The sequence below is a fragment of the Anarhichas minor genome, unplaced genomic scaffold (assembly GCF_050575085.1).
Source record: "Anarhichas minor isolate MPS153535 unplaced genomic scaffold, ASM5057508v1 ptg000026l, whole genome shotgun sequence".
NCBI classification, from domain to species: domain Eukaryota; kingdom Metazoa; phylum Chordata; class Actinopteri; order Perciformes; family Anarhichadidae; genus Anarhichas; species Anarhichas minor.
This window is the reverse complement of record NW_027466472.1, coordinates 12,961,324-12,987,786: the sequence shown is the minus strand read 5'-3', so window position 1 is coordinate 12,987,786 and position 26,463 is coordinate 12,961,324. Positions and strand designations below refer to the sequence as shown.

The 26,463-nt window shown below is 42.1% G+C and overlaps 3 protein-coding genes and 2 non-coding genes across 13 annotated transcripts; 4 read left to right on the top strand and 1 right to left on the bottom strand.

Moving 5' to 3' along the window:
- Window positions 1–1,134: 1,134 nt before the first annotated feature.
- On the top strand, window positions 1,135–12,519 carry dyrk1ab (dual-specificity tyrosine-(Y)-phosphorylation regulated kinase 1A, b). Of its 5 annotated transcripts, XM_076099846.1 has the most exons (12): window positions 1,135–1,539; window positions 1,883–1,961; window positions 5,382–5,578; window positions 5,895–5,987; window positions 6,129–6,317; window positions 6,572–6,719; window positions 6,820–7,106; window positions 7,266–7,412; window positions 7,649–7,789; window positions 7,904–8,207; window positions 8,312–8,436; window positions 8,870–12,519. In XM_076099846.1, the coding sequence occupies exons 3-12, from the start codon at window positions 5,459–5,461 to the stop codon at window positions 9,455–9,457; spliced, it is 2,142 nt and encodes a 713-aa protein (XP_075955961.1). In that variant the 5' UTR covers window positions 1,135–1,539; window positions 1,883–1,961; window positions 5,382–5,458; the 3' UTR covers window positions 9,458–12,519. The 5 variants fall into 5 exon arrangements, with proteins under 5 accessions (XP_075955961.1, XP_075955964.1, XP_075955960.1 ...); XM_076099849.1 differs by lacking the exon at window positions 1,883–1,961; XM_076099845.1 differs by having other exon boundaries at window positions 1,135–1,961.
- Window positions 12,520–12,724: 205 nt separating this feature from the next.
- On the top strand, window positions 12,725–12,796 carry trnap-cgg (transfer RNA proline (anticodon CGG)). The gene has a single exon. It is a non-coding gene; the product is annotated as a tRNA-Pro (tRNA).
- Window positions 12,797–13,032: 236 nt separating this feature from the next.
- On the bottom strand, window positions 13,033–13,104 carry trnap-agg (transfer RNA proline (anticodon AGG)). The gene has a single exon. It is a non-coding gene; the product is annotated as a tRNA-Pro (tRNA).
- Window positions 13,105–13,641: 537 nt separating this feature from the next.
- Window positions 13,642–17,557, top strand: thap12b (THAP domain containing 12b). Of its 5 annotated transcripts, XM_076100450.1 has the most exons (7): window positions 13,643–13,971; window positions 14,127–14,155; window positions 14,385–14,420; window positions 14,575–14,695; window positions 14,804–14,911; window positions 15,006–15,042; window positions 15,157–17,557. In XM_076100450.1, the coding sequence occupies exons 2-7, from the start codon at window positions 14,136–14,138 to the stop codon at window positions 17,295–17,297; spliced, it is 2,463 nt and encodes an 820-aa protein (XP_075956565.1). In that variant the 5' UTR covers window positions 13,643–13,971; window positions 14,127–14,135; the 3' UTR covers window positions 17,298–17,557. The 5 variants fall into 5 exon arrangements, with proteins under 5 accessions (XP_075956563.1, XP_075956565.1, XP_075956566.1 ...); XM_076100448.1 differs by lacking the exon at window positions 14,127–14,155 and having other exon boundaries at window positions 13,642–13,971; XM_076100451.1 differs by lacking the exon at window positions 14,385–14,420 and having other exon boundaries at window positions 13,644–13,971.
- On the top strand, window positions 17,550–24,912 carry map6b (microtubule-associated protein 6b). Its single transcript, XM_076100454.1, has 3 exons — window positions 17,550–19,249; window positions 20,378–20,591; window positions 23,128–24,912. The coding sequence occupies exons 1-3, from the start codon at window positions 18,498–18,500 to the stop codon at window positions 23,335–23,337; spliced, it is 1,176 nt and encodes a 391-aa protein (XP_075956569.1). The 5' UTR covers window positions 17,550–18,497; the 3' UTR covers window positions 23,338–24,912.
- The last annotated feature ends 1,551 nt before the right edge of the window (window positions 24,913–26,463 follow it).

Genomic DNA, 26,463 nt, shown 5'->3' with positions numbered 1-26,463 from the left:
CAATTTGAGAGAAATGTAGGCCTGCAGCAGAGAAGCTACCCTAATAAAATTTATTTTCACTCATTATAATTAAAGCATCCTTATTTATTCTGCTGCACTGACATATTTTTTTGTAATTGTAGGGATAGCCAAGAGGTTAAATGTTTAACCTTTAATGGTTATTCTGTGCTTTTAGCTCTAAACCTCACATTTAAAGCCTTAAAGTTTAACCGTTTTTCTAGGCAAAATTGTATTTCCTTTTTTTCTTTTCAGAAGAAATACAATGAGTTTATTACAGGTAACAAACTCATCTGGGATAAACATTGGTTAAAGTTTAAAAACTTTTAGCACATCTTTAGAATTAAGATGTGTCAAGGCTATTAAAGGATGGGTTCACAATTCTTAATGTAGGTCTTAAAGCAATAGTCAGGTGTCCATATGTTTTTTTGAAACACGATGGTCTTGCTGTTATCATTCTTGTCCATTCTGGCCATTAACAGATCCCCTCCTGGACAAAATAAGTAAGTATATCTCTGTCTTTACAAAAATATATTCCAATGTTTATCTGAGGTTTTTCAAAGGCTTCAGATGTACACACGCATAGTGGATACCTTCCAAAGTTATTGTGCTTTTTTAGTAAAAAATTCCCTGTTTTGTTACTTTTGTTCCACTGCAGTTCAGCAGGGTGACACTGTCTGTGGATACACAAAGAGGGAATTTTATTTTAAAAAGACTGTAAAGTACAAGAGGAAATATAGCTGTTTTACAAAAAATGATACATAATAATACATGTTAATATACATGATTAATATTATTAACACAGCTCCATATTATCAATAATGGAGCTATGTTATTTTTCTAAATCAACAACGCTACAGAAAGAAAATAGGAGAACATAGACTGACTAAGTGTGAGAGAAGTAAGGCATAATAAGGCTACAATCTTAAAAGGCTACGGTAGTTTCATTTTGTAAAAATAAACTCAGTCTGTCAATAAACATCTCTTCTGGATGGTAGCAACAGGCCAGACACGGTTAACAAGACACACAGGGAGACCACAAGACTTATGTGTGTCCTGTAACTCTAGCCAGTTAGATTTTATTCGTCATTGGTACATCCGGGGACTTCATTTTTTGATTGACAGTTGCCATGGCAACAAGCTAGAGCATCGCCATTTTGTCAGGAGGGTTTTTTTTCCCAGCTCAGTCTTTTCAAATGTTCTCCCTTCCCGCCGGAATAATGCTGCCAGTGGATATATATTTGACGTTTTTGGATATCGAAATGCGTCTAGTGGACCGGATTAAGAAGATCAAGAGGCCGACGTTTTAACATAGCTGAAATAATTAGGCGGCGCCGCACTAACTCAGTTGTCCGTGTCTCTGGTCCACCGGGCCGGTTCACTGCGCAGGTTTGGACCGCGCGCCATTTTGTGAAAATTGACACAAAATTCTTAACCAAAATTATCAGAGGACACGGTTTCTGTTTCATGTTTGCAACACTCTGGATTTAACTGTATTGTCGTAACCATCGAAGTGACCGACGCAAAATTTGCAAAGACACGGTAAAATCGGAATTTGGCATAACGTTTATTTAGCGGTAGCTAGAATCGTTAGCTCGAGGCTAGCCAAAGAAGCTACAGCTAGCCAGGGCAGGTAGCTAATGTTAGCTTCATTTTGTCAACTAGCTAGCCAGTTCGCTAAGGTTAGCTAGTGAGTTATGCGTGCTAGTTAACGTTAGCATGTTGCTAGTCATCAGCTGTTAGTCAAAGTTGCTTCAATCTCCAATGTTGTTCACCAAAGCTTGGGATATGAAAAGCGTATTAAATCTGGCTGGCGAATTATTCTAGAGTTTTGCCGATCAGAGGACGCGGATTGCATTTAACGTTATCATCGCTAACCGTGCAGGGAGGGGAGAATCTCAAGCTGGATAAGTTTCCTCATCATACAGGTTATTGGACTTTAAATGAAGATCGTGCCATCAGAGGTGAGCATTTGTTAAATCTTACGTTTAACCCTAGCCTTCATCAGTTTAAAATGTCACGTTAACGCTTTTGCAGTTGTGTATATATATAAATATATATGTAACGTGAATGGTTAACAATGATGGACGCGACAGTGAAGTTGAGAATAGTAGCTTATGGTATGGCGGCTAGCTTACATTTTGTGGCGGTGAAGCCAGCGTTAACATTCTAGTCCAGTCAGTAGGTCAACGGACTAATTTGAATCGGAATCCAGAACAGTTCTGTAGCTTGTTGTCAGTTGGAGGGTCCAACGGACGAATCGAACGGTACAGCTAACGTTCACCCTGCGATATAACACACTGTCATTGCAAGGTACCATTTAAGCTGTTGTGTTAGCTAACAGCCCTGTTTGATTTACCGCGGATGCAATGTCTTATTGTGTAAATATCAACGTTAGGTGTAGTTTGTGTTTTAGAGTTGCTCACCCAGCTAACGATAACCTGGCTAACGCCTGATAGCTCGTTGCTAACCTGGCTAATGGTTAACGGCTTGTTGACGAACCAGCTGAGTGGGCCCAGCAGCGTCACTAGCTAACGTTAACGTTGGATTGGTGAGAGATGTGCTCGCTTGTCCCGCAGTTTTCACGGTAACGTTATAACGACGACAGCGTTAGCTAGTTAGACCGCTAACGGTAACGTGAGCGTGAATACGTTTGGAATTAGAGGCATACACGAACAATATGTAGGAAGAGAGAACGCGAATTAACACTGAATATGCTTTCTAAATTCCAACCATGACGAGATCTACCCCATCATCTGTAAGTACAGAGTTACACCGTCTTCATGCACGGACGTTAGGCGTTTAATTGTTCTGGACGGGTTGCATTTGATTCATCTTTTGGATCGTATCGGTTGGGCGTGAGAAGATGACACACAGGCTCGTTACAGAGGTCTTCAGCTATCACTTCTGATACAGCTACTAATAGCATGCTAGCTGTCGTTATATTTACACCTAAATAGGCCCGTTGATGCCGTGGTGAGTGGAGCCAGGAAAGGAACTGTTCATATGTCAGTACTGAAAATGAAGAATAATCAAACGTTTTGTAAAGAGCTACAAATGCGCGTGCAAAATGGCTTTATTGTCAAATACAGCTTGGATTTTTTTCCCATTAGGGTTAGTGATTTAAAAAAAGCCAAATTCACTCCACAGCTAGTCTGATATCAGGTATTCTGTTTCTTAAATGAGCTCAAACCAAACCTTTTCAGTTATTTGTTCATTTGAATGATACAGCAACGTACAGTACTATATTATGACGTTTGCACGGTAACTTAAGTTGGGCTCCCTATTTTTTAAAGTATATTTCATGTCATAAAATCCACTATAATTACAAATATATATTAACTATAGGCATGTAAAGAGGAGAACCAAAACCAAGTCGACAGTAATATTAATCCTCATTTGTTTTGTTAATTGTACTCTGTGCCACTCTGAGTGAACTATTCCTTTTTTAACAGTTTCATAAGAGCTTCAGATCTTTTGTGTTTTATAAATGCCACTGTCTTCAGCATTAACTGCTTTTGACAGTTGATCTACAAGCAGCAGAATTTCATAATTATTTTTAAAAATCCCCAAAAGTTCCACCATTTACCCCGAGCACACTTTTCAAAGTTTTGGGGTGTCCTCTATTCTCCAGGGGTCCTCTGTCCCTTCTCAACAAAAGTTTAACTACTATGAAGTTAAATCCCCACCAAAGATGCACAATGATGATCAGTTTTTATTCTTTGTAGTGAGTAGTGGTTTGCTGCTGGACTCTTCTCCCAGGATGATATGGCATTTTACATTACATTTTACATGCTATATATTAAGCCTTAACCCTTTGGTGGGAAGTGGTGCACCCAAGATCTTCTCTTTTAGTTATTTGGCTGTTTTGAATCAGACATCCAGACGTACACATTTTAGGACATTCTTTAGTGGGAAACAATCAAACAATGTTTAGTCATTATTAGCATTGGTCAATGCAGTATTTAAATATCAATTTAATGTAGTTTAACTTTACATTTAATGACAGAGCTCCAAATGATTGTTTTCAGGTCTCAGCTGAACACGCTGAAAATAGACACACTCGTCATAATGAAATATCAGTCCTATCATTTCAGTGCTTTAAATATATTTGTCTATAAAAAGATAAAAGTAAAGAATATTGGATATTAGGCCTATCTAATTAAACCACATTAGTTTTACTTTTAAAGTATCACTTGTACCATCCTTGCAACACAAGATCTTATTTTAAAAAGTTATTTTATTTTATTTTAAAATAATAACAATAAAAAAATATATATATATAAATATATATTACAGACAGATAAACATATAGTACATACAATATATATATATATATATATATATATATATATTTTTTTTTTTAAATACAGGCTTTGACTGTGCTCTACCACCCTACAGTTCCTCTTATTTCCGTCAGTGGATGTGTATATTTTCCTTTTCCAGAGCTGGGTCAGCTTTCTAATGCTCTCAGATGGAGTGCAGGTTTTGGGCTGTGCAGCTATTTTGCTGTCAGGCTCTTGTGTTGAAAGCAGCGTCTAAGTGTGCCAAAGTTCAATTTTATTTCTTGTTTATTTCTTGTTTTCTCATTGGAAAATGGGAGCAGCTCTGCCCTGGCAACAAAAGTAGGCTATTTGCATACTGCGTTGTGATTGGTCTGTGCATTGATGGGCTTGCCAAATCACGCTGTATCTCTGTGGTGATAGGCTATGCTAATTAGGTGCTGTTGCTGGGATTCTGAATAGTGGTTACTGTGTAGCACTGGTGAATTGTGTTGTCTGGTGAGAGATGCTGATAGCTGCACATGCTATTTGATATTTTTTTGATTCCTTCTGGCTTAAAATGAAGGATGATTCACTGTGTAGTGTGGAGATGCTTTATTTTCACCCCTTTTCACTGTTAAACCTGCTGTTTTGCTCCTTTTTCTTCACAAAGGTTGATATATTACTGCTATAATTTATTGTATGTTATCCTTTGATGCATTTTTCTGACCTTACATGTTTAACAAAAGAAACTTAGTATTTATCTGAGATTTCTCTTAGCAATAAATTAATCCTTTTTATTGTTCTCAACATCTTATGATCATTTTGTCTGTTTTAGTGATCATTTCAACATGCATGTAAATATTACAAATGCATACGTTGCATTTACACATATATATATATGTATATATTATAATAATGCAGTTTTATATTAAATCTGTACAATAAGAAGCAACTATCTTTATCTGTTTTATTTTTAGGCCGTTAACTGCCTGTATGGAAGAGGAAATACTGCCGTTTTACATAAAGATCATTGGCCTTTTTCCTCCTTTTGTGTGTTTTGTTACATTTAATGTTGAATTAAGGTAATGTGCAGCTCATAGCAGTGTTCATGTCTTCTAGGAGGAGAGACTTCAGCATGCAAACCTTCGTCCGTCCGGCTTGCGCCCTCTTTTTCTTTACACACTGCTGGTCTTCAGATGGCTGCTCCAATGCCCCATACGCACCAGCAGTACAGTGACCGCCACCAGCCAAGCACTGACCAATCTGTTACGGTCTTACCGTACAGCGACCAGACACCACAGCTCACTGCCAATCAGGTACAATACCCCTACCCTACCCCTAGCTCTCTTACTTCTGTTCGTCTTCATGTCTAGTGTTACAAGAATTGCAATACTCAATGTGATATGAAAGTATACTTCCCTCTGTGCTGCTGTCACCAGGCAGAGTAGCTGCTTGTACATGTTCTTCCAGTCTAGCCATTTCAAACTTGTGCAATATATATTTTATACATTTTAATAAATGGCCTCTAAGATTTTTTTCCATAAGCAATTTTAATAAGCCCTGCTACTTACAAATGTGCTGTGCATATTGTTTGTTTCTGAAATGTTGTGACTTTCCCATCTGATACTTCAGAGGCACATGCCCCAGTGCTTTCGTGACCCAACTTCAGCTCCCCTGAGGAAGCTCTCCATTGACCTTATCAAAACATACAAACACATCAATGAGGTTTGTTTTCCCGATTAAATGCCTTGCTCTAAATCATCTGTATGTTGCATTGTAAAGATTTGCAAAATGCTGAAAATTCAAGAGTAATATGAAACGTCTTCAAATGTGATCATGGGAATTGTTCACTTATTTAATTTATAGGTGTATTATGCAAAAAAGAAGCGACGGCACCAACAGGGTCAGGGTGAAGACTCCAGTCACAAAAAAGAGAGGAAAGTCTTCAATGATGGCTATGACGATGATAACTATGACTACATCGTCAAGAATGGGGAGAAGTGGATGGACCGCTATGAGATTGATTCCTTGATAGGAAAAGGATCATTTGGACAGGTGCTTAATTATAAATCACACACACACACACACACCCTCTTAGTTTGAGCATGTGACAGAGACAATTGTCTTGAACTTGGAGAAACAAATGATGGTTTAATTTTCCTCTCTATACATAACAGCAAGATGTTCGCTACTTGCTGAAGAATTTTCATGTGCAGTTAACTTTTCAAATGTAGATGTTTGTTATCAAAGGAGCCGTTCCTATTTATCCGTCGGGGATGATTCAAATGTGTTCTTGTCGGCATCTTCAGGTTGTGAAAGCGTACGACCGTGCTGAGCAGGAATGGGTTGCCATTAAGATCATCAAGAACAAGAAAGCTTTCCTCAATCAAGCCCAGATTGAAGTGCGCCTCCTAGAGCTCATGAACAAACATGACACCGAGATGAAATACTACATCGGTAATCCACTCGCCTGAGATCTGATGAGACGTATAAAAGAAATGTAAAAGGCCTTTCTTGTATTTGACTAACATGGGGGCAATTTGGTTTTTTTCTGCAGTTCACCTGAAGCGTCACTTCATGTTCCGGAACCACCTCTGCCTCGTGTTTGAGATGCTTTCCTATAACTTGTACGACCTACTCCGAAATACCAACTTCCGCGGCGTCTCACTCAACCTCACCCGGAAGTTTGCCCAGCAGCTATGCACAGCGCTGCTCTTCCTGGCCACGCCTGAGCTCAGCATCATCCACTGTGACCTGAAGCCTGAAAACATTCTCCTCTGTAACCCCAAGAGGAGTGCCATCAAAATAGTGGACTTTGGCAGCTCATGCCAACTGGGACAAAGGGTATCTAGCTGCAGTTTTCTTTTTCTTATCAGCAATAAAATTAATGTATGCAAGAATGTCTCTGAGAAGTGTGCGATGGTTGTTGCTTTGTGACGTCGGGTGTAATGAAAAGGTCATTCAGAGATTACAAGTCTGACTGTCCGTGCTTTCTTTTTGTAGATATACCAATATATCCAGAGTCGCTTCTACCGTTCCCCAGAGGTGCTGCTGGGAATGCCCTATGACCTGGCCATCGACATGTGGTCCTTGGGTTGCATCTTGGTAGAGATGCACACTGGAGAACCTCTCTTTAGCGGAGCTAATGAGGTATAAGAAGCTGAAATACTTTGTGTTGTAGTTCTTCCCCCTGATGTGTAGCTTACGAATGTCATTTAGGCCTCAAAGATCAAGCCTAACCCACATCACACAGCACTTAGTTGTCAAGTCTTCAAATAGTTGTTTCCAGTAATGGTGGCCGTTTGCCTAAATGTTCTGACAATTAAGTCAGCTTAAGATGTCGAGTGTAAATGTTACAGTAACCTGATGAATAACTTGTTCCCCAGGTGGACCAGATGAACAAAATAGTCGAGGTTCTTGGTATCCCACCGAATCACATAATGGACCTAGCCCCAAAAGCCAGGAAGTTCTTTGAGAAGCTTTCAGATGGTACATGGAGTGTTAAGAAGACCAAAGATGGCAAAAGGGTGAGCTCATTTCTTTTAGTTTTATATTGCTGACTGAAAAATGTGTGAGTGATGATATACAGCAGGCATGGCTGAGTAAATCTCTTAATCTTTGTGTACTCTGCCTTTAAACAGTATAAGCCTCCAGCCTCTCGTAAGCTCCACTCCATCCTGGGTGTGGAGACAGGGGGTCCAGGTGGCCGGCGGGCGGGGGAGTCTGGCCACGCTGTTGCTGACTACTTGAAGTTCAAGGACCTGATCCTCCGGATGTTGGACTATGACCCTAAGAGCCGCATCCAGCCCTACTATGCCCTGCAGCACAGCTTCTTCAAGAAGACTGCGGACGAGGGGACCAATACGAGCAGCAGCGTGTCCACGAGCCCCGCGTTAGAGCAGTCCCAGTCTTCAGGAACCACCTCCAGCACCTCCTCTAGTTCAGGTAACTGTCCACCTGAGAACCCTGCTGCTCGGCTGTCCGATCACGTAAAGTAGTGAAAGAAATTGTGTGTATCGCTTGTTGTGACACTTTTGTTTAACCCTTAGGAGGATCATCTGGGACTAGTACCAGTGGCAGAGCCAGGTCAGACCCGACCCATCACCACTTGCACAGTGGAGGACACTTTGGCGCGGCCTTGCCTACCATCGACGGTGACAGCCTCTGCCCACAGGTCAGTGAGAAGCCCGGAACCATCTGTATGTTCACCTGATACTGAGGGGAGCTAGTGTGATGGTGGTAAATTATCATTTGAGTGTGATATTATTTTTTTCTATTTCTGAAATCTGAGTACATTTTTGCTCATTTAGCATGTGCATGGAGGCTGCCCCTTTTTATTTTAAGCTTTCCTAATAAAGATATTTTCAGAACAGTTTAAAGAGGTTAATACTAATATATAAATCCCCTGATTTTGGCTGAGTTAACTAAATGAAATTCAGAAACTATGGTCTTAAAGTAGGATCTTATGAATGCAACATGTATACTTCCTAAATTGGGAGGTATTATGTCATGACCATAACAATAAAATAAATCCTTATCTGAAACCTTTAAAAATGGTGCGGCCATATTCAACAACTCACTCTTGTTATCTTTTTGACTTTCTTCAGGCAAGACAGCCTTACCCACCCCCGCTGGTGTGGGGAGGTGGTGTTGGACCAGAGGCGGTCACTGGAGAGACTCACCCAGTCCAGGAGACCACCTTCCATGTCCCCCCTCAGCACCCTAAGGCCCTGCATCCCCACTCACATGCTCATCACCACCACGGGCAGATGATGGCGACACGACCACGCCCACGCCACTACACCTCCCCGACACACAGCTCCTCAACACAGGACTCCATGGAGGTGGTTCACGGCCACCTGTCCATGACCTCCCTGTCTTCCTCTGCCTCCTCTTCCTCTACATCGTCCTCTTCCACTGGGAACCATGGCAACCAGGCCTACCAGCTCCGCCATTTGCCCGCCGGAGCCCTTGACTTTGGTCAGAACGGTGGGCTGAGCATGGGGCTAGGTGCCTTCTCGAACCCACGGCAGGAGACGGGCATGGCGGCGCACCCCGCATTCTCCATGGGCACGAACACGGGGCCTGCCCACTACCTAGCGGAGGGCCACCTGGGCATGAGGCAGGGCATGGACCGGGAGGAGTCTCCAATGACTGGAGTGTGTGTGCAGCAGAGTTCTATGGCCAGCTCGTGACTGCACTGACATTTGGCTGTGTGTTCCCCCCTGTGCGTCATTTTTAAGGTGGTGTTTTTTACTACAAGGTGTGTTGAGAACAAAAGCTGCTCACGTCAGAAGGGAGATATCACTGAACCGCTACTACAGAGAAAAAGCTTTGTTAAAAAGTATATATGTAATTTTCATCCGGTTTTTTTTTTTCTTTTGCAATCATTAGGCACAAAATAATACTGCGGAATAACCATAGTGAGATTGAGACATCCATCTTGCCATTTCACCAGTTTCATGTAACCACCAAGTAATCACCATATGGTATTATGTGGCAAAAATCTTCTAAGGAGCATTTCAGAGCAAAGTTTGAAGCTGTTTTGCAGGTAGCTGTTGGTGATGAAATGCTTGGCGTCCTCTTTCGGTTCAAACTGTGGACTGCCTGACATTATTGTTCCACTGGTTCTTAATTATTTTGCCCTTTTTTAAGTGAAATTTCTCGTAAAAAGCTGCTTGTAAATCCTGTAGCTTGACAATGAGGGGGAAGTGTTTGCGGTGATATTTCTTGTTGTTGGTCGGTATTGTGTAACTCTGTTAAAGGGGAGCACATAGCAGTGGAGTCCCTATAGCGTGTGCTGGCCCGGGTGGAGAGAGGAGACCCCGCGGGTGGATACTGACACCAACTGGGTCAAAGGAGAGAGGGGGGAGCACCACCCCTCAGGCCTAGAGGCCCCCGTAGGCCCCGGCACAGATGAGAGCAGCGATGGGCGCCGGAGACGAAAGGATCCAGCCCCGGTAAAGGAAGACAGTCAGCGGCTGGTTCTAGATAACCCTTTGGCCTTATGACTCATGGACTTGGGATGGGATGGAGCTGGACATTATCATTTGAATTAAGATGGCTTTTCTCTATTTTTCTCTCTAGACAGCCCTTAATTCTTTAAGGAAATTAAAAACAACTTAGAAAAGGTAAATAAGAATGGTAATTTGAGGCCTTTCTCGACAAAGATTTCTTCTTCAGCAGGGCCCCACATAACAGGGTCTTATTGTACACAACAACCTCCTAAACATTACTTCCTTGAAAATCTTATTCACTGGTTAAGGATTTTGCAGTGGAAAGAACTATCTATTCCAGAGTCTACCCTTTTATGTTTTGTTATTTTTCCCTTTTGCATGTAGTTCCTCATCAGAACCACCTGCACAAGTCTCTCCATCCAAAACATGGAAACTGAAGAAAAAAAACGAGTTAAGTGACTGCCTTTTTTCTCCTCAAATTATGCTGTGAATTTTACAAGAATTTATTTTCCCTTTGGATATGTTTTTATACCAAAGCAGTTGTTTTATAGCATATAGGTGTCTGTAACCAATAATGTAGCAGTTCACCACTTTGACGCAAAGTTTATCAAGATCTTATTTTAACGTCAATACAAACAGCTGCAATATATTACTTTAGCAAAACTGGAGACCGTTGTTGAGACCGTTGGCTATCGTGTATTCTGGCCAGATTTGTTTGCAACGTTTTACCAAAACTGTTTCCATATTAATTGGTAGATTATTTTGGGAGTCTTTTAAAAACTTTGGTATGTTTAGAAAATTTGGTAGTTACTCTGCAGGCTCCGGAGTAGCAAGATAGAAGCTGATGGTTTAAAAAAAAAAAAAGAAAAAAAAAAAAAAGGAGACTAATGCGTTCTATTTCTGTGTCGTCGTTTTTCTTTTGCCCCCATCATACTATTTCAAAGGGTTTTGCTGCCTTTCATACATCATTTGGTCAACTTGGCTAGTTTCTGCTGTGAAGCATGACTTAACGTCATCGTCTTTGGCAGGGTAAGGATAATTGTGGCAAATCAGTTTGTGTTGAATGGTATTTCTCTGATTTGGTAGGGCAGATCCCCCATGATTGTTGTCCTATTCAAAGGGAAAGGGTGTCCGTAAGCCCACAATCACGTGCTCGGCCTCGGCAGACATGTCCTCAAAACATTAGTCAATAACCAGATCCTTTTTTTTTTTTTTTATATCAGGGATTTTGAAGTGCTTTCTTTCTTCTGTTGCTCATTTTACCAGCTTTGAAATTAAACAGAAAAACCTGCCCACAGCCACCATTCAAATTTAAGGGCAGGCCACAGGTCATGCTGTTGCCATTTTAAAGGAGAAACCATCATAAGACACCGTGCTTGGTATTTCCACAAACACAAATGTAAAGCTACCTATATTGAGATTGGGGTTTTATCTGGATGTCAAGGTTAATTGCAAATTTGCAATCATTTTTTCATACCCCGCAGAATTTGAGACATTTAGAAATTGCCAGTGGTTTTATTACTGGCTCTCATACTGGTACTAAACATTCCAAAAATAAAGACTGAAAAAGAAAAAAAATTGACTGCAGTGACTCGTAAGTGTGCGCCTATTTCAGATCATGCTGATTGACCTCTTATTTAGAGCAGTTGTCATGAAATGCAGCCCCTTTTTAATAGTTGAAATAGAATTTATGTATATATTTATATTTTTTTAATAAAGGAAGTATAGAACTCACTACCTTGCTCCTGCTGGTATGTTGATTATGTTTGTCAATTTGGTGACCATTCAGTGGGCAGGAACTCCTGTTTTCTTAGTGGCAAAACCACTTGACTACATCAGGACAACACTATGAGGTAGGGTTTGAATCAAACAGGGAAAGCTAGATCTTCAAACCTTAATAATTTTCACAGGGTATATTGTAAGTGCATGTACATCACAAACCTTACTTTTTGGTTATATGAGAAGCACATGGTTGAAAATAAGGTTCCATCTTTCATAAGCCTGGTCAGTTTGTGGGTTATACACAAACACGTATACTTGTCGACATATCTGAACACCCAACAGAAGTTGAAATCCTCTTATTTAATTTGAATTTATCCTTGTCATTTTTGATTTCACATTTTTTCACTTTTTTTGTACATGCAACATGCACTATAGAATTGAACAGCATGGGGGAAAGGATAAGTCCATGTATCCACAGATTGTAAGATCTAGTCAAGACTTTGCTGTGTTTATGACAATGCCCTTTGTATTATATTAAGACAGTCTTATGTATGATATATAAAAAGAAGTTAATTGAATTCTTCTGTGTGTCTTTATTGTTCTCCATCTGTATTAGCTGGTTTCCAAGAAGAGCTCACTCTTTATTTCCAAGAAGAGCTGACTCTTCAAGGAAATCTTCCTGCCCACAAAATTAAATTATCACAAAGGTGCTATAATAAAAATGACAGACCACTTATCGTTTACGTATTTTATAAAAGAACAGATGCTATATTATGACGTTCTGGCTCGTTGGTCTAGGGGTATGATTCTCGCTTCGGGTGCGAGAGGTCCCGGGTTCAAATCCCGGACGAGCCCTTAGCATTTTATGCGATGGATGACTAATACTTTGCTAACGTTTGGTCGTATTACAACGTAATTTCGAAGGAAATGGCAAAAACAATTGACACACTACTTTCAAATTATGCGGTTATGTGATTTTGGGATGTTGACTATTTTATTATTTACCGCGATTTCAGATGTTGGGCGTGTCAAGAGTGATGTGGTTCTCGGTAATAAAAATGTTATGTTTCTCAATTTAAAAAAAGGACCGAGGGCTCGTCCGGGATTTGAACCCGGGACCTCTCGCACCCTAAGCGAGAATCATACCCCTAGACCAACGAGCCGTGTTCAAATACGGATATCATATCTATTTATATTTTTTAAATAAATTCAGATACTGTTATACGTTTTTTTATCATATTTCACTGTGCGTATTTTAAAGATTTAGAGGCAATCTAGCTACATAATTAAGCTCGTTAAGTAGACAGCTAAGACCGACTGGGAGGAAATGAGTAAGAGGTATCAATGGTATTGGTAAACGCTAATACATAGCTACCGATTGCTAACGTTAATATATTAATTGCTGAATTAATTTATATGTATTCTAGAATAGCTAGCTATCTGTTGCAACTCTACACGGTCAGTTAAATTGCCTACATCGACACCGGCCGTCGCACGATCGCTGATAGCCTGGATACAGGACAATAAACGATGGGCCTATCGTTACCCTTTAGCTAGCTAACGTTAGCTCCTGTGTTGTAGTGGCCTGAGCCACCCAGTGGAAGGCAGCAGTGCGCCAGTAGGAGCTGTCATAGTAGTCGTCTTTTAATTGGTCGATAGAAACCAATAGCTTTAGCCCAGACTTTTGCTATGGCCAATCAGGTGCCTTGTGGGCGGGTCATCGTCTTGCAAAACTATCTCCTCCAAATTGAACCTTTGTGATCGTGAATCTAGTTGAAGCTGAGTGATAGTTGTTTATGGAAACCCCTGTCGGACACTATTTGGGGTCATATTTATTCTCCGTTTGCGTTAGACTCCACGCGAGTCTCTCTACGAAAGCGCTAAAGTTAGCAGATGATAGTAGTCAGCTAAGTTAGCTAAGCTAGCTACCTAGCTTGAAGCATGCCGAATTTTTGCGCGGCCCCAAACTGTACACGGAAGAGCACACAGTCCGATTTGGCTTTTTTTCGGTTTCCACGTGACCCAGAGAGGTAAAACGTAATCTCTAACGTTATCCCTAAATATTCATGTAACAACCGGTAGCATTGTGCGCATTCATAGGTTACAATGACTGATAAATCATAACATGTGCAAAGTTAACGGGAGCTACTAACCAACGCACGGTTCATGTTAACATGTTTTACAGAAAACCACCATGTTCACTGATACTTGGAGGTACATATTGATGCTGTTTAACGATATTTGGTAACGTTAAGTGACCCAGGAGTAACTTGAGGCTCCAACATGCAAACTGCACACAAATAATTTAATTTCTTCACATTCTGAGTTGTGGCAAAAAAGTTTTTTTTCGATGCCTGTCAACACCACACTCATTATATTACATTACAGTCATTTAGCAGACGCTTTTATCCAAAGCGACTTACAATAAGTGTGTTCAACATAGGTATTCAAGAGAACTACTCGTCACCAGAAGTCATAAGTGCGTCTCCTCAAAAAGTTTAGTATGCATGTTGTCATTTTTAATGCACTTATCCCAAATGAAGTTGTTAGACGAAGTGTAACACAGCTACTGTCTCGGTTCACTACTGTTTTTCAAATGTCCCATAAAGCTCGTCTGTCTTGTCTTTTTTTAGATGCCGAATCTGGGTAGAGAACTGCCGCAGAGCAGACCTCGAAGCGAAAACATCGGACCAGTTGAACAAGCACTACAGATTATGTGCCAAACACTTCGACCCAGCGATGGTGTGCAAAACAGTGAGTATCTAACACAATGCTAAAGTGCCTGCCAGCATGTTTCCACTTGTTTCTCAAAAAACTACAAGTGTCCCAGAAAATGACTTATTTGAGTGTGTTGCTTTCCAGAGCCCCTACAGGACTGTGTTGAAGGATACAGCCATTCCAACCATATTTGATCTGACAAGCCATCTAAAAAATCCTCATACCAGACATCGCAAGCGGATTAAAGAACTTGTAAGAACAATATTTATTAGTTCTGCTGTTTTAAATGCACAGCTTAACCTTGGTAGTTTGAGATTTGTAAATTAACATAAGTTTGTAATTTCAGACTGAAGAAGATCTGAGGAAGATTAAAGAAAGGAGATGTAAGTCAATGTGGAACTTATTTGTTGCCAGTAAAGTTAAATAATCACATGTTGATTTTATTCAGTATTTACTGAAATCGGTGTCCCTTTATTGTTTGTTTCTTTCCCCCCCAGTGGCGTCTTCTATTGAACAGCTTGCTTCCAAAAAAGATGCAGTTGAGGACAGCACAAGCACCACTGAGGATGAGCCGCAACTGTCCACAGAGGAAAAGGAGTGTCGTGAATACCTGCGGTCGCTGTTTGAGGTCGTGGTCATGTTAGGAAAGCAGAGTATCCCGTTAGCGGCCTGCAAAGCATCTGAAGCTGAATACATGTCGAACAACTTCCAGGCCCTTCTCGATTACCGCATGAACGCTGGTGACGAAGCTCTGAAAAAGAGATTTCAGGCGACGGCTGTGAACACGGAATACGTCTCTGCAACCCAGCAGAACCAGCTGTTGGACATCTGCGAGAACACGGTGAGAGAGGAGATGCTGATGGAGGTGAGAGAGAGCCGCTTCTTCTCCCTAGTGTCGGGGGACCTTGTTGAGTTTGCCAACGAGAAGCACCTGCCTTTGTTTGTACACTTTGTGAATCAGCACAACGTCCTCAGAGAAGAGTTTTTGGACTTCATGTCTTTTGATGGCGATGAGTCGGCGCTGGTGGAGAGGCTGGAGGCCCAGCTGACCGACCGCTGGGGGCTCAGCATGGAGGACTGCCGTGGGCAGGCCCACAAGGCCACCGGGACGTCTACCACCAAGATGAAAGCGGTGGCGGTGTTACTGATGGAGAAGTACCCTCTGGCGTTGCACATGCCTTGCTCTCACATGGCACTGAACGTCCACCTGGCCAACAGTCTGCCTTTTCCCAATGTCCAGGTGGTCATGGAGACTCTGAGAAGGATTGGCGCTTTCTTCAGAACCCCGTTCACACAGGAGGAACTTGAAAAAGCCGTCTCTACTCACTACCAGAAGAACGAAGAGAAAGGAGCTTCGCTGAAACAAGCCTGTGGCTCAGCATGGACCGAGCAGCACAACGTCTTCGATGTGCTGCTGGATATGCTGCCGCCCCTGCTGCTGTGCATGGACGGCATCCGGGACAATGATGAGGGGAAGTTTGCCGACACCGTTGCAGCGAATGCGTATTCAGTCGCGGAAACTCTGTCCGACTTTGAGATCATCGTCACCGTCGTCATCTTAAAGAATGTCCTCACATTCACCAGAGCCTTCGGGAGGAATCTGCAAGGGGAAACACTCGATGTGTTTTTTGCCGCCAACAGCCTCACTGCTGTCCTCCATTCATTAAACGAGGTCAACGACAACATCGATGTCTACCACGAGTTCTGGTACGAGGAGGCGGTGAGCGTGGCCAACGTCATGGAGATTCCCGTGAAGGTGCCGAGGTTGTTTCTAAGGAAACAGCGTGCGGCCGATGTGGGTGAAATCCAAGCGGAGGCGTATTTTAAGGAGTATGTGACCGTCCCCGTTATCCACGGCATCATGCAGGAGGTGGAGGACATGTTCTCCGAGACCAACCTCAAAGCTCTCAAGTGCCTGTCCCTGGTCCCAGCCGTCATGGGGCAAATGAAGTTCAACACCACCGAGGAGAACTACGCAGACGTGTACCGCAACGACCTCCCCAGCCCGGACACGCTTCCTGCAGAGCTCCACTGCTGGAGAATCAAGTGGAAGCACCGGGGCAAAGAGGTGCGCCTGCCCACCACCATCCACGAAACCCTTCAGCTGCCAGACGTCAAGTTCTTTCCCAATGTGAACTCTTTCCTCAAGGTGCTTTCCGCCTTGCCGGTGCTGAAACTAGAGGACAACAAAAGCGACAAGGCGAGCGACCGGCTGCAGGCTCATCTCGACAGCGTGCCCGCTAAGCAGTGGAACAAAAGTCTGGCGATGCTGAACGTCAACACTCATGTGAAACATGACTTGGATGTCATGGTAGACAAATATTGCAGACTCTATCCGGAGGACGATCCTGAGACTGAGGCTGGGGAAGTGGCTGAAGCTGATGCTGGGGAAGTGGCTGAAGCTGATGCTGGGGAAGTGGCTGAAGCTGAGGCTGGGGAAGTGGCTGATGCTGATGCTGGGGAAGTGGCTGAAGCTGAGGCTGGGGAAGTGGCTGAAGCTGATGCTGGGGAAGTGGCTGAAGCTGATGCTGGGGAAGTGGCTGAAGCTGATGCTGGGGAAGTGGCTGAAGCTGATGCTGGGGAAGTGGCTGAAGCTGATGCTGGGGAAGTGGCTGAGGAAGAAGCTGTGGCGAAATGATTTGACACAAACACCGAGCTCGCTCAGCTGTTCTGGGACAAAAGTGAAGGAAACAGATATGCTGTCGGTCATAAAAACATCCTCATTTGGTCGCTCGTTTATGTTTTGATGTATGTGCACATGGATATGAGAACTAATGATTTTAATGATTTTGTTAAGAGATGATGGATCCCATTTGTTCAGTCCTGATGATTCACAGAAAAAAAAAGAAATGACCCGTGCTCTTATTGTATGTAGTAAAAAAAAAAATTTGTAAGCAAATCTGCCATAAACGGCTCATTTACTGTTGACGTTTCTTTATTATGTGCTTTTAATCCACAAGTCGCTTTGTTGGTAGACAGCACATCTATGCCTTTCCACTGACTATGAGGCAGGAAGAGCACAAGAGGGAGCAGTTACACCAACATCAGCATGCTCAATTGGAAGACTCTCTTTTTGTTTTGTTTTTACACAAAGTAGTCATTTACATTTTTTACACAACTTCCACAATGTGTTTTCTGTTTGGTTCAATAAAAAATAATGCCTAGAAAGCAAAATCAAGGCACTTTGAGTGAGCTTTATGTAAATGTTTCCTCTTTCCTCAGTTATATGCATACATTATGATTGTATCCATCTAGTTACTGCCTGAAGCATCAAGGCAAAGCCCTACAGTTTGATATTTTATAAAGTAAACCTTTATTTTTTTTTATAGTAATCGGCCATTTCCTCGAGGTGGAACAACAACATGCTGCTGGTACATCCTCTGTAGTTTCAAGTTGGCATTTCCTGACATGGCAGCCCATGTGGTTAAACGTGTCTCCTCCCTCTCCGCTGGCCAGACGGTGACGAGCTCAGGTGATAGTTCACCGTGCAAACTCAGACCCCGGGCATCTCGGAAGCATCACACAAATGTGGGTGGGGTCGCTTTGATGCGCAACCAGACAGCAACGTGCAAAACACTCCAAAGTCCATTTAAACTTCGGTAAGAACAGCTGGGCTGCAGGAGGAGAGCGAAGGGTGAAGATCGGTAAGAGCATATTTATATAAAGCTATAAGGAGGGATCACCCTGACTGGACAAACTGAGTGTACAGGGGGAGTGACCGAGCATTTGCAAGTCTTCGAGACGTGAGTAAGACTTTTGTTTACACGTTTATCCCCCATCTAGAGCTTTTTTTTCTGCGCATCTCTTTCTCGGCAGCCTCGTAGTTTTTATCATTATCATGGCATGGCCGTGCATCACGCGTGCTTGCTGCATCAACCGCTTTTGGACGGAGCTGGACAAAGCGGACATGGCGGTGCCTTTGGTTTTCACCAAATATTCGGATGTGGCCGGCGTGCAGCGTCTTGCCCATCACCCGCAGCCGAGACAGAAGAGGGCCGGAGGCATTGCCATAGAAACCCAGCCCCATCCCGACGAGCATGAGCCCGGGAAGGCACCGCCCGCGACGGGTGCCGCAGCGGGCAAAGATGGCTCTGCAGCGTCCGTCATGCGCCAAGACTACAAGGCGTGGAATGTGCGCCCCGAGCCCAGCTGCAAGCCCAGGGATGAGTTCCAACGCTCGGAGGCCCCGTTCAATACCAAAACTCAGTACCAGAAGGATTACAAGTCCTGGCCTATACCGAAGAAGCACGACCACCCTTGGATACCCAAACCCAGCCCCGCCGCCGCCCCCGCCGCCACCTCCGGTGGGCCGGAGCGGAGCGCAGGGAGCGCTAAACTGGATCATGCGGCCGCCGAGGCCGAGAGCGGCGTGGAGAAGAGCGAGATCGAGGAGAAAACGCAGGAGAAAGAGCCAAAGGAGCCGGCCAAGAGAAGCGTGAAGAGGGAAAAGTCGGCAGAGAGACAGACTGCTGAGAAGACGGAAGATCAGGTGCCCGCAGACGTGAGCGCCGAGGAGAGGAAAGGCAGAGCAGCTGCAGACGCTCTGAACATACAGATCAAGCAGGTCATGTCGACTTCTAGCAGCTATAGGTGAGTCTGCGGTGATCGTGTAGTATGAGTGTTTATTCTCAGAGCATTGAAATAAAAGCCTTTGTGCGTCATAAAGAGTTGCAACTGAGACGTTTTCTTTCAGCTTTCAACAGGGCTGCACAGTACACAGCATTTCTGACATTATCACAACTAACCCACAGAGGCAGCTGCTGCATGCCACACTGCTGTGTCCGGTGATAAAACACTTAGGTTTATTTGGTATTGCATGGTCTCTTGTTACAATCTCCAGCGATTTCCAAAGCAAACTGATACCGCCACAGACAAAGGTTGCATCATTGATTTTGCTCCTGCTCTATCCCCCCTCAGAGTACTACCGAATCAATGCAGTGAGTAGCCCATGAATGAGAAGAGCCAGTGAAAGGGTCTGAATGTAATCATGTGTCTTAACGTGGTTTCTGCAGGCTGCCTCTGAATTGATTTAGTGAAGCATGATGCCTGCCAGCAAACGAGACTTGATGGCTTCAGTCTGCCCCACAGATTTATTGAAGTTAACACACCAGTGCCTTCGATTTTGTGTTGAGTTTGTTAAAATTAAAGTTATTCCAGAGGATTATTTGAAATGAGCTCAAACTGACCAATGTATGTGCCGGTTATTAAAGCAGAGTTACGATGTGAGCAATAAAACTAAACTTAATCTGATTACATGAATGACATGGCTAATAATTGGCAGTTGCATAGAAGAAGAAGAACACAGACGCATAAATCGAAGATAAACAAAGAAACGTTAGAGGTGACATGAAACCCTTGTTCATCTTTGAACTAGAATTTCTTATGAGTTGATTAAAACCTGTTTCCTGTCTAAAATTAACAATCGTGCATATTTTTCTAATTCTTCAGTGGGATCAGAGCTAGACGCTCAAAACGTCACTAGTGGTGAACAATTAAATGTTCATGTGAGCGTTATCTAGTGTGCAGACATGTTTCTTCTGTCCAGCCCTTATTGTCTGGTTGGATGTGCTTTTTTTTGAAAACTTTTCAATAACTGGCCAAAAAGCCCAAAGATATCCATTAATCTGGAAACTCATTGTCAAATGAATTAATAATAAATAATCATACATTGCGGCCGTAGAAACCTCTCTGCTTGCTTTTCCCCCCCACTGTTTGTAGGACTGAGTTCAAGGCATATAAGGATGTGAAACCAGTGAAGGCCATTAAAGCTCCATCTCAGTATAAACCCCCAGTGGAGGAGACCAGTCGGGAAACCAGCTACAGCGCCACATACAAGGGGGAGCAGGTGAAGGCTCTCCCCGCTGACAACAAACTGATCGACCGCAGGAGGATACGCAGCCTGTACAGTCAGCCTGGCAAGGAAGCTGCCAAGGTGAGAGCATGCCCACACACAGATCCACTGATGTTGGTTTAGGTCTGTAAAATACCAGTGCCATTTACTATTCTAAGAGTTTCCTCTAAGAGTACTGAATTGTAGTCATGTCTAAAACTTTGTAAGCCCCGCTATACCAAATGGTTTAGTACTTTGGGATTAAGTTTGACTTTCTTTTGAACATGAGTTCACTGGAAACACTGCTACTTAAATGTCACTCTGTGGCCCGATGGCTCTCAGACTTATTATACAAAACAAAACCGCTTCATATTTCAATTTTAAGACATTTTAGTTAACAAAATAAGTCATTTTTATTGTTATATTACTCCATCATGCATATAAATTAGCCAGTAAAAAAGTTTAAATAGCCAGTCTGTGACTTTTGAACAAAACAAACATATGTATTGCATCAGTTTGACATTTAAATAATATCCGGTCTTTGTATTATAGCAGCAAGTGACATAGAGTGGTATCTTGGTGCATGTTATCGACAGTTTAGACGACAATTGGTTAAAAATGTGTCTGTAGTAGTGTGTTCATATGGCCACTCCCTCTCTCATTCTTGTAGGACGTCTCAGAGACTGAGAGCAGCTCTGTTCTAAATCTGCTGTAGTCAGGTGTGTTCACTGTTTCTTCTAGAAGGCATGGAGGCTGACCTCAAATTGATCAGACGCAATTGTACATACTGGACACACACACACACACACGCCCAGTATGCGCCTTGGCCGGTACGAGCCACAGTCACACGTATCTCGCAGCTGCCAGACGCAACCCTGCAAAAACTATCGGCCACACCTTCACCGTTTGCCCACCTCTCAGCCCGCACCACCCACCAGCCTTTATGAAAATAAGGAGGTTTATGAAAGAGGGAGGAACAAAGGAGCTGAGATGATATTTTCCAAGTCACAGATGGGAATCAAAACAAAAGAGATGGATTTATTGCATCAGTGGAGGCCAATAAGAAAAACATATCACATTTAATTGGTATACATTTAAACAGATCTTTGCTCTTTATGGCTCTATTTTGGTGACAGTGTATGGTGCACATTTAATTTGGCAAAATGGTATTTTAGTTTTTACATTTGGAAACTAACACACACAATTGGCTCACCATCGGTTTTACTGCACACAAGAGGGAAGAGAGGCACAGCAGGGTGTGTGACAGCGGCAAGTGGTGTCAAGCGTCGGTAACACTTGTTTGCAGATGATGTCATCCTTTTGGCTTTTGCTGTCTGATTGGCATCGTAGCAGTTCAGTATGATGCAGCCACGAAGATCTAACTTTATTCTTCAAGGTCCACAGCATCAAGAATGTGTGCTGAAAATGAGTATATGTGTCTAATCTAATTTGGACTGTATTGTTAAAAGCACCATGGTGCAGAGTACACTTTAAGAGTTTTTTGGCCATGAAGGACACATTCCCCTACCACACCCGATAACGTACTGTATTCCACTTTGATGTGTCTGTGGCACCTGAGCACCAGATCCTTTTAATTCACAAACAGAGCCCTTCATTATAACTGTCAGGAGAGAAATGAAAGCCTTTTACAAACATTTGTCATCTCTTACACGTTTTTTTAAGTTTTATTTATTCAGCAAAAGTTGAGCATGCAACTTTTTTGCTGTCCACCAACTCATTTATACAAATTGATCTGGGAGCTTATCCATGAGTCTTTTATTCAACAAGAGCAGAGAGAAGCTAAGTAAGTGCCTTGCTCAATTTTCCCAGTTGGTATGGGAATTGGAACCAGCGATCCTCCAGTCACACGCCTGCTTCTCAAACGTCAGGGTTTTGTCACCACTATGAATGGTTGAATGTTAACAAAATATCCTTTCTTTAAGGCGTAAAACTAACATCATATGCTAATACAAGCCATTAACATTGTATGTTATGGTTGCTTTAAAACTTAAAACTTAAATGGAAAACTGCACGAACTACTGTTTTATAAAAGGAAAGGCACAAATACACCTTTTGTGCTGCGTTTCTTTTTTCCTTTATCCTCATTGCACAAACCACATAATGCAAACATCACCTCTACCATCTGGTGTCATTTGCCTGTCTTTATATTAAGTAACGGGGTAAAAAAGGTACGTATTGCATGTTAAAATATGACTGACATCATTTAGATTCTCCATAATTCAAGCAATCGTTTTAAGGAATAGTTTTGACATTTTGGGAAATGCGCTTATTTGCTTTCTAACCAGGAGTTAGATGAGAAGATCGATGCTGCTCTCTTCTACCCGTCTTGCTGTCATGGGAAGACTCCAAGACGTCATTACCCGAAGAAATAGTCCAGCACATAATACACCCATAACCTTTGGATTTTTTTTTGCCAAGCTAAGTTATTGGCTGCTGGCTGTAGCTTCTAATTTAATGGACAGACATGAGAAAAACATAGATTTTCTATTCTAACTCTTGGCAAGAGAGCGATCAAGTGAATTTCCCGAAATATCAAACTATTGCCTTAACATCGGTTTAAGTTGAATTGACTGTTTTCGTCTTTACTCTCAGGATTTTCACCTCTCTTCTGTTTCAGGTGGATAAACCAGTGTCTCGCACCAAACCAAAAAAGACACCAACAACAACAACAGGGAAAATGGTGAAGAAATCAAAAGAGAAGCAGCTTGCTAGTTCCCAGTCAGCCAAGAAGAAGCCGTCTTTGGTCGCCCCAGAGGCCAACCCAGATGGAGCTGTCACAAAGAAGAGCAAAGAGATCAGCAATAGACTGGCTGAAGCGAAGCAGTAAAAGCAGTTCATCTCCACACTTTGTGTGATCAAAGGCGACTTGACGAATTAGGCAAATTTCTTCCGTTTGGTTTATTTCCCTACCTGTTGTTTTTGTTGCCCTGTCATACATTGTTCACCTTCGAATGGGCACTGGTGTTAAGCTTTTAGAATAATGCAAATTATTTCACTTTAAAATGTGTGTGAGCGTGCGTGTGTGAAAGTGTGTGATTCCTTGTTTTTTGCTGCACAGAACCGCTTTATATTGTTGAGCACATCATTTGCACATTATTTATATGAGTTCTGTTTGACATTGAACGATAAAAAAGAGCCATCAGTACACGTGTACGTGTGTATGAAAGGACATTTTTACCTTTCTCTGAATGACAATTGAGATAAATATAATGATTGTATAAAATGTCAAAGGGATGCTTTTTTTTCTCTCAGACTGTATCACATACAAGGTTTTGTGAAAGTACGAAATCTGTTTTATAGTTGCGTTTCCTAGTTACCGTGCCTCCGCTGTACGGTCCTGGTTTTCATTTCGTTGTTCTGGACGATATCTGGTTTTATCAGTTTGGTTGCTAAGAAACCAAATGAACTGTAATAGAATTGCTACAGCTTGCATGCAGGACCCCGTTTTTTGGTTGAGTAGCAACATTTTAGCAGACTTTATGTCACCGTCACATTTTAGCTTGTAAATTGAGCCTTTAAAGATAAGTATATAGGGGCAAGACCTTTTCAAATATAATGCATGTGTTGTAATAGATCCTGGCCACTCCATAGACACAAAAGTGCATTCACCAAGTAAAATCATAGTCTAGTGGCTGTTAAAGCTATAAACTAAATACACCAGCAAAATGGTCTCACCCACAAACATGTTTCTTGCAATCTAAATGAAGATCCACTCCTTCGATTTAATGGGCATACTGGAGTTTTTATTGATGACTTAGTATTTTGTGACGTTGTACTCTATCCTCTCCTTTGAGCTGTGACGCTGTAATTGTGCTAAATAAGAAACTAATTATGCATTATAGGTCTGAAAAGGGAGAACCTATTGTAGTTACTCAACACATTCTGAATGGGCTGATCTCTCCAGGTGTTGAAGGACAGGGAATGGGCCAGGACTTGAAGTTCAGCTCTTTGAAATGCTGCTCTGTGAAAATGTGCAAAAAAACTGTTCATTATAAACATGACGTGAAGTGTTTGTACTTAAACCCTTAGCGGCCAACTTGGCTGCAGTGTGTGAGAGCCCATTCGAGCACTACCACAGTGTGTCTGCTTCCAGTTTTGGCTTCAGTGTGTGTGTGTGTGTGTGTGTGCGTGCGAGTGTGAGAGACTTTTCTGTGTATGACTTCTGCAGCCTGCTGCCTGCTAGTATCAAGTCTGACCCAACCACTAGATGTGCTGCTGTTCACTCCAACACCCTGGTGCTATATCTTTCATTGTGTATGCTGTCTGGTTTGGGCTTTGTGTGGAGTCATACCGGAGAGAAATGATGTTGTGACAACGTCATACCGCTGCAAACATGTTGTGATATTGTGCTTGTACTCTCATCTTGCTCTGAATGAACTCTCATTAAAATGATGATACAGAATCCTGTGTTGTGACTCATTGTTTGGCGTTAGTGTTTCTTTAATAAATTTAAAAATAGTATTTTACTTTGATATGATAGAAAATATATTCTTTAAAATAGTGATTTTGAATTGGAGAAAACAAAGTTAAATGACAATATGGGTTTTAACGAATAGTTGTAGTTCATATTTTGTTTGCATTTGCTGCAGCAGCCTTTGAACACTTCAGTAATGAGGAGTAATTCACCATCTTGACATATTCTGTGTATTATATTTTTTCTGAATATTTACAAAAATATCAAGGCATTAATTTAATAGCACAGTAAAATCGAAGGAGATGGTAGTTATATTGCAGAGAATACGAAATGAACCTAACGAAACGTTCCTAGGCCTGGGTTGTATTTCCACAGCACTCCTAGTAAGCACAGTATGTAAGTAACAGTATGTCTTATTTTTAAAGAGAAGGCGTGTTGTTCCCTGCAAAACTCAGCCAACATTTAGAACCATGTAAAGTATTTTTCTGAGATGTAATGGGCACATTGTTTTTTTCCATGTTGCTTACAGTTCAGGGATTAAATAATTAGGAGATGCAAAATGGCCGTATCTTAAAGCAAAAGATTCAAAGTTCAAAAATTAAAATGGGAAAATGATTCGATCATTTTTTCAGTTAATTCACTAGCTGGCTTTAAGATGCTGGTGTTCATTTTCCTGTGAATCAGTCATCCTGACATAAAACTGTATGAATAATTCAGTTGTTATGGGCCCATGAAATATTGAATAACATATCAGCGATGGCACTAGAGCTGCCTAAGCTTTGTCCCCTCTCTAACAGACTTGTCTGGCTGGTTACAGTCTCACCTACATAGCTTATAATACTGTATTGAGAGGGTAGAATTGAGATTGTATACACTTGCTTCACTAGGTATATGAAATATATACTATATGATTTATTGGTGGCCATTGTTGTCATGTTGAATTTACAGCCATCCACGTTTGAGAGCCTGCTCCAGTGTTTTGTTTGACACAAATTCTCATGTGAATGAAATGTGCACCACAACATGAAAGGGCATTTTGAACATCTGCACTGTTGATATCACTGCACAATATTGTGTTACTTCATTGGAGTTGTATCGACGTCATATCAGGAGACATGCACCGTCATGGAAATATTATATTTCTTGGACAGGCAAGACACGGCATATTTGGGTGCTGATAGTCAGCATATTATGACCTCTAGTGGATAAGAGCCAATGTTGCACAATCGCAAAGCATCACGTTAACAGGATACAAAGTAAGGTGGCTGCTGGCTAAGCGAAGCAACTCAGATTTCCTTCTTGTAAGCAAGCATCCAGTTCATCAAGGTGTCCAAGGTGTCCACAGGCTAGATGGGACATGTGATTATCTCTCTCTCCCTGCTTGGCTCTTATCTCCGTTGATATCATGACGTCTGAATACTTGCAAAGAACCTATTAATAAAACATGGCAAATGTGAGAGTGCAACATAGTGGCATGGTCAGGGTGGCTATGTCAGGAGTATTAGCTACACATGAAAAAAAACAACTGGGATGATGTTG

Coding starts and splice junctions, on each gene's coding strand:
- dyrk1ab (XM_076099849.1), top strand. CDS start 5,459: ATGGCTGCTCCAATGCCCCATACGCACCAGCAGTACAGTGACCGCCAC. Junction 8,208..8,311: donor CAGCACCTCCTCTAGTTCAG/GTAACTGTCCAC, acceptor TTTAACCCTTAG/GAGGATCATCTGGGACTAGT. Junction 8,437..8,869: donor GTGACAGCCTCTGCCCACAG/GTCAGTGAGAAG, acceptor GACTTTCTTCAG/GCAAGACAGCCTTACCCACC.
- map6b (XM_076100454.1), top strand. CDS start 18,498: ATGGCATGGCCGTGCATCACGCGTGCTTGCTGCATCAACCGCTTTTGG. Junction 19,250..20,377: donor TCGACTTCTAGCAGCTATAG/GTGAGTCTGCGG, acceptor CACTGTTTGTAG/GACTGAGTTCAAGGCATATA. Junction 20,592..23,127: donor CTGGCAAGGAAGCTGCCAAG/GTGAGAGCATGC, acceptor CTTCTGTTTCAG/GTGGATAAACCAGTGTCTCG.
- thap12b (XM_076100448.1), top strand. CDS start 13,883: ATGCCGAATTTTTGCGCGGCCCCAAACTGTACACGGAAGAGCACACAG. Junction 14,696..14,803: donor CAGCGATGGTGTGCAAAACA/GTGAGTATCTAA, acceptor GTTGCTTTCCAG/AGCCCCTACAGGACTGTGTT. Junction 15,043..15,156: donor GAAGATTAAAGAAAGGAGAT/GTAAGTCAATGT, acceptor TTTCCCCCCCAG/TGGCGTCTTCTATTGAACAG.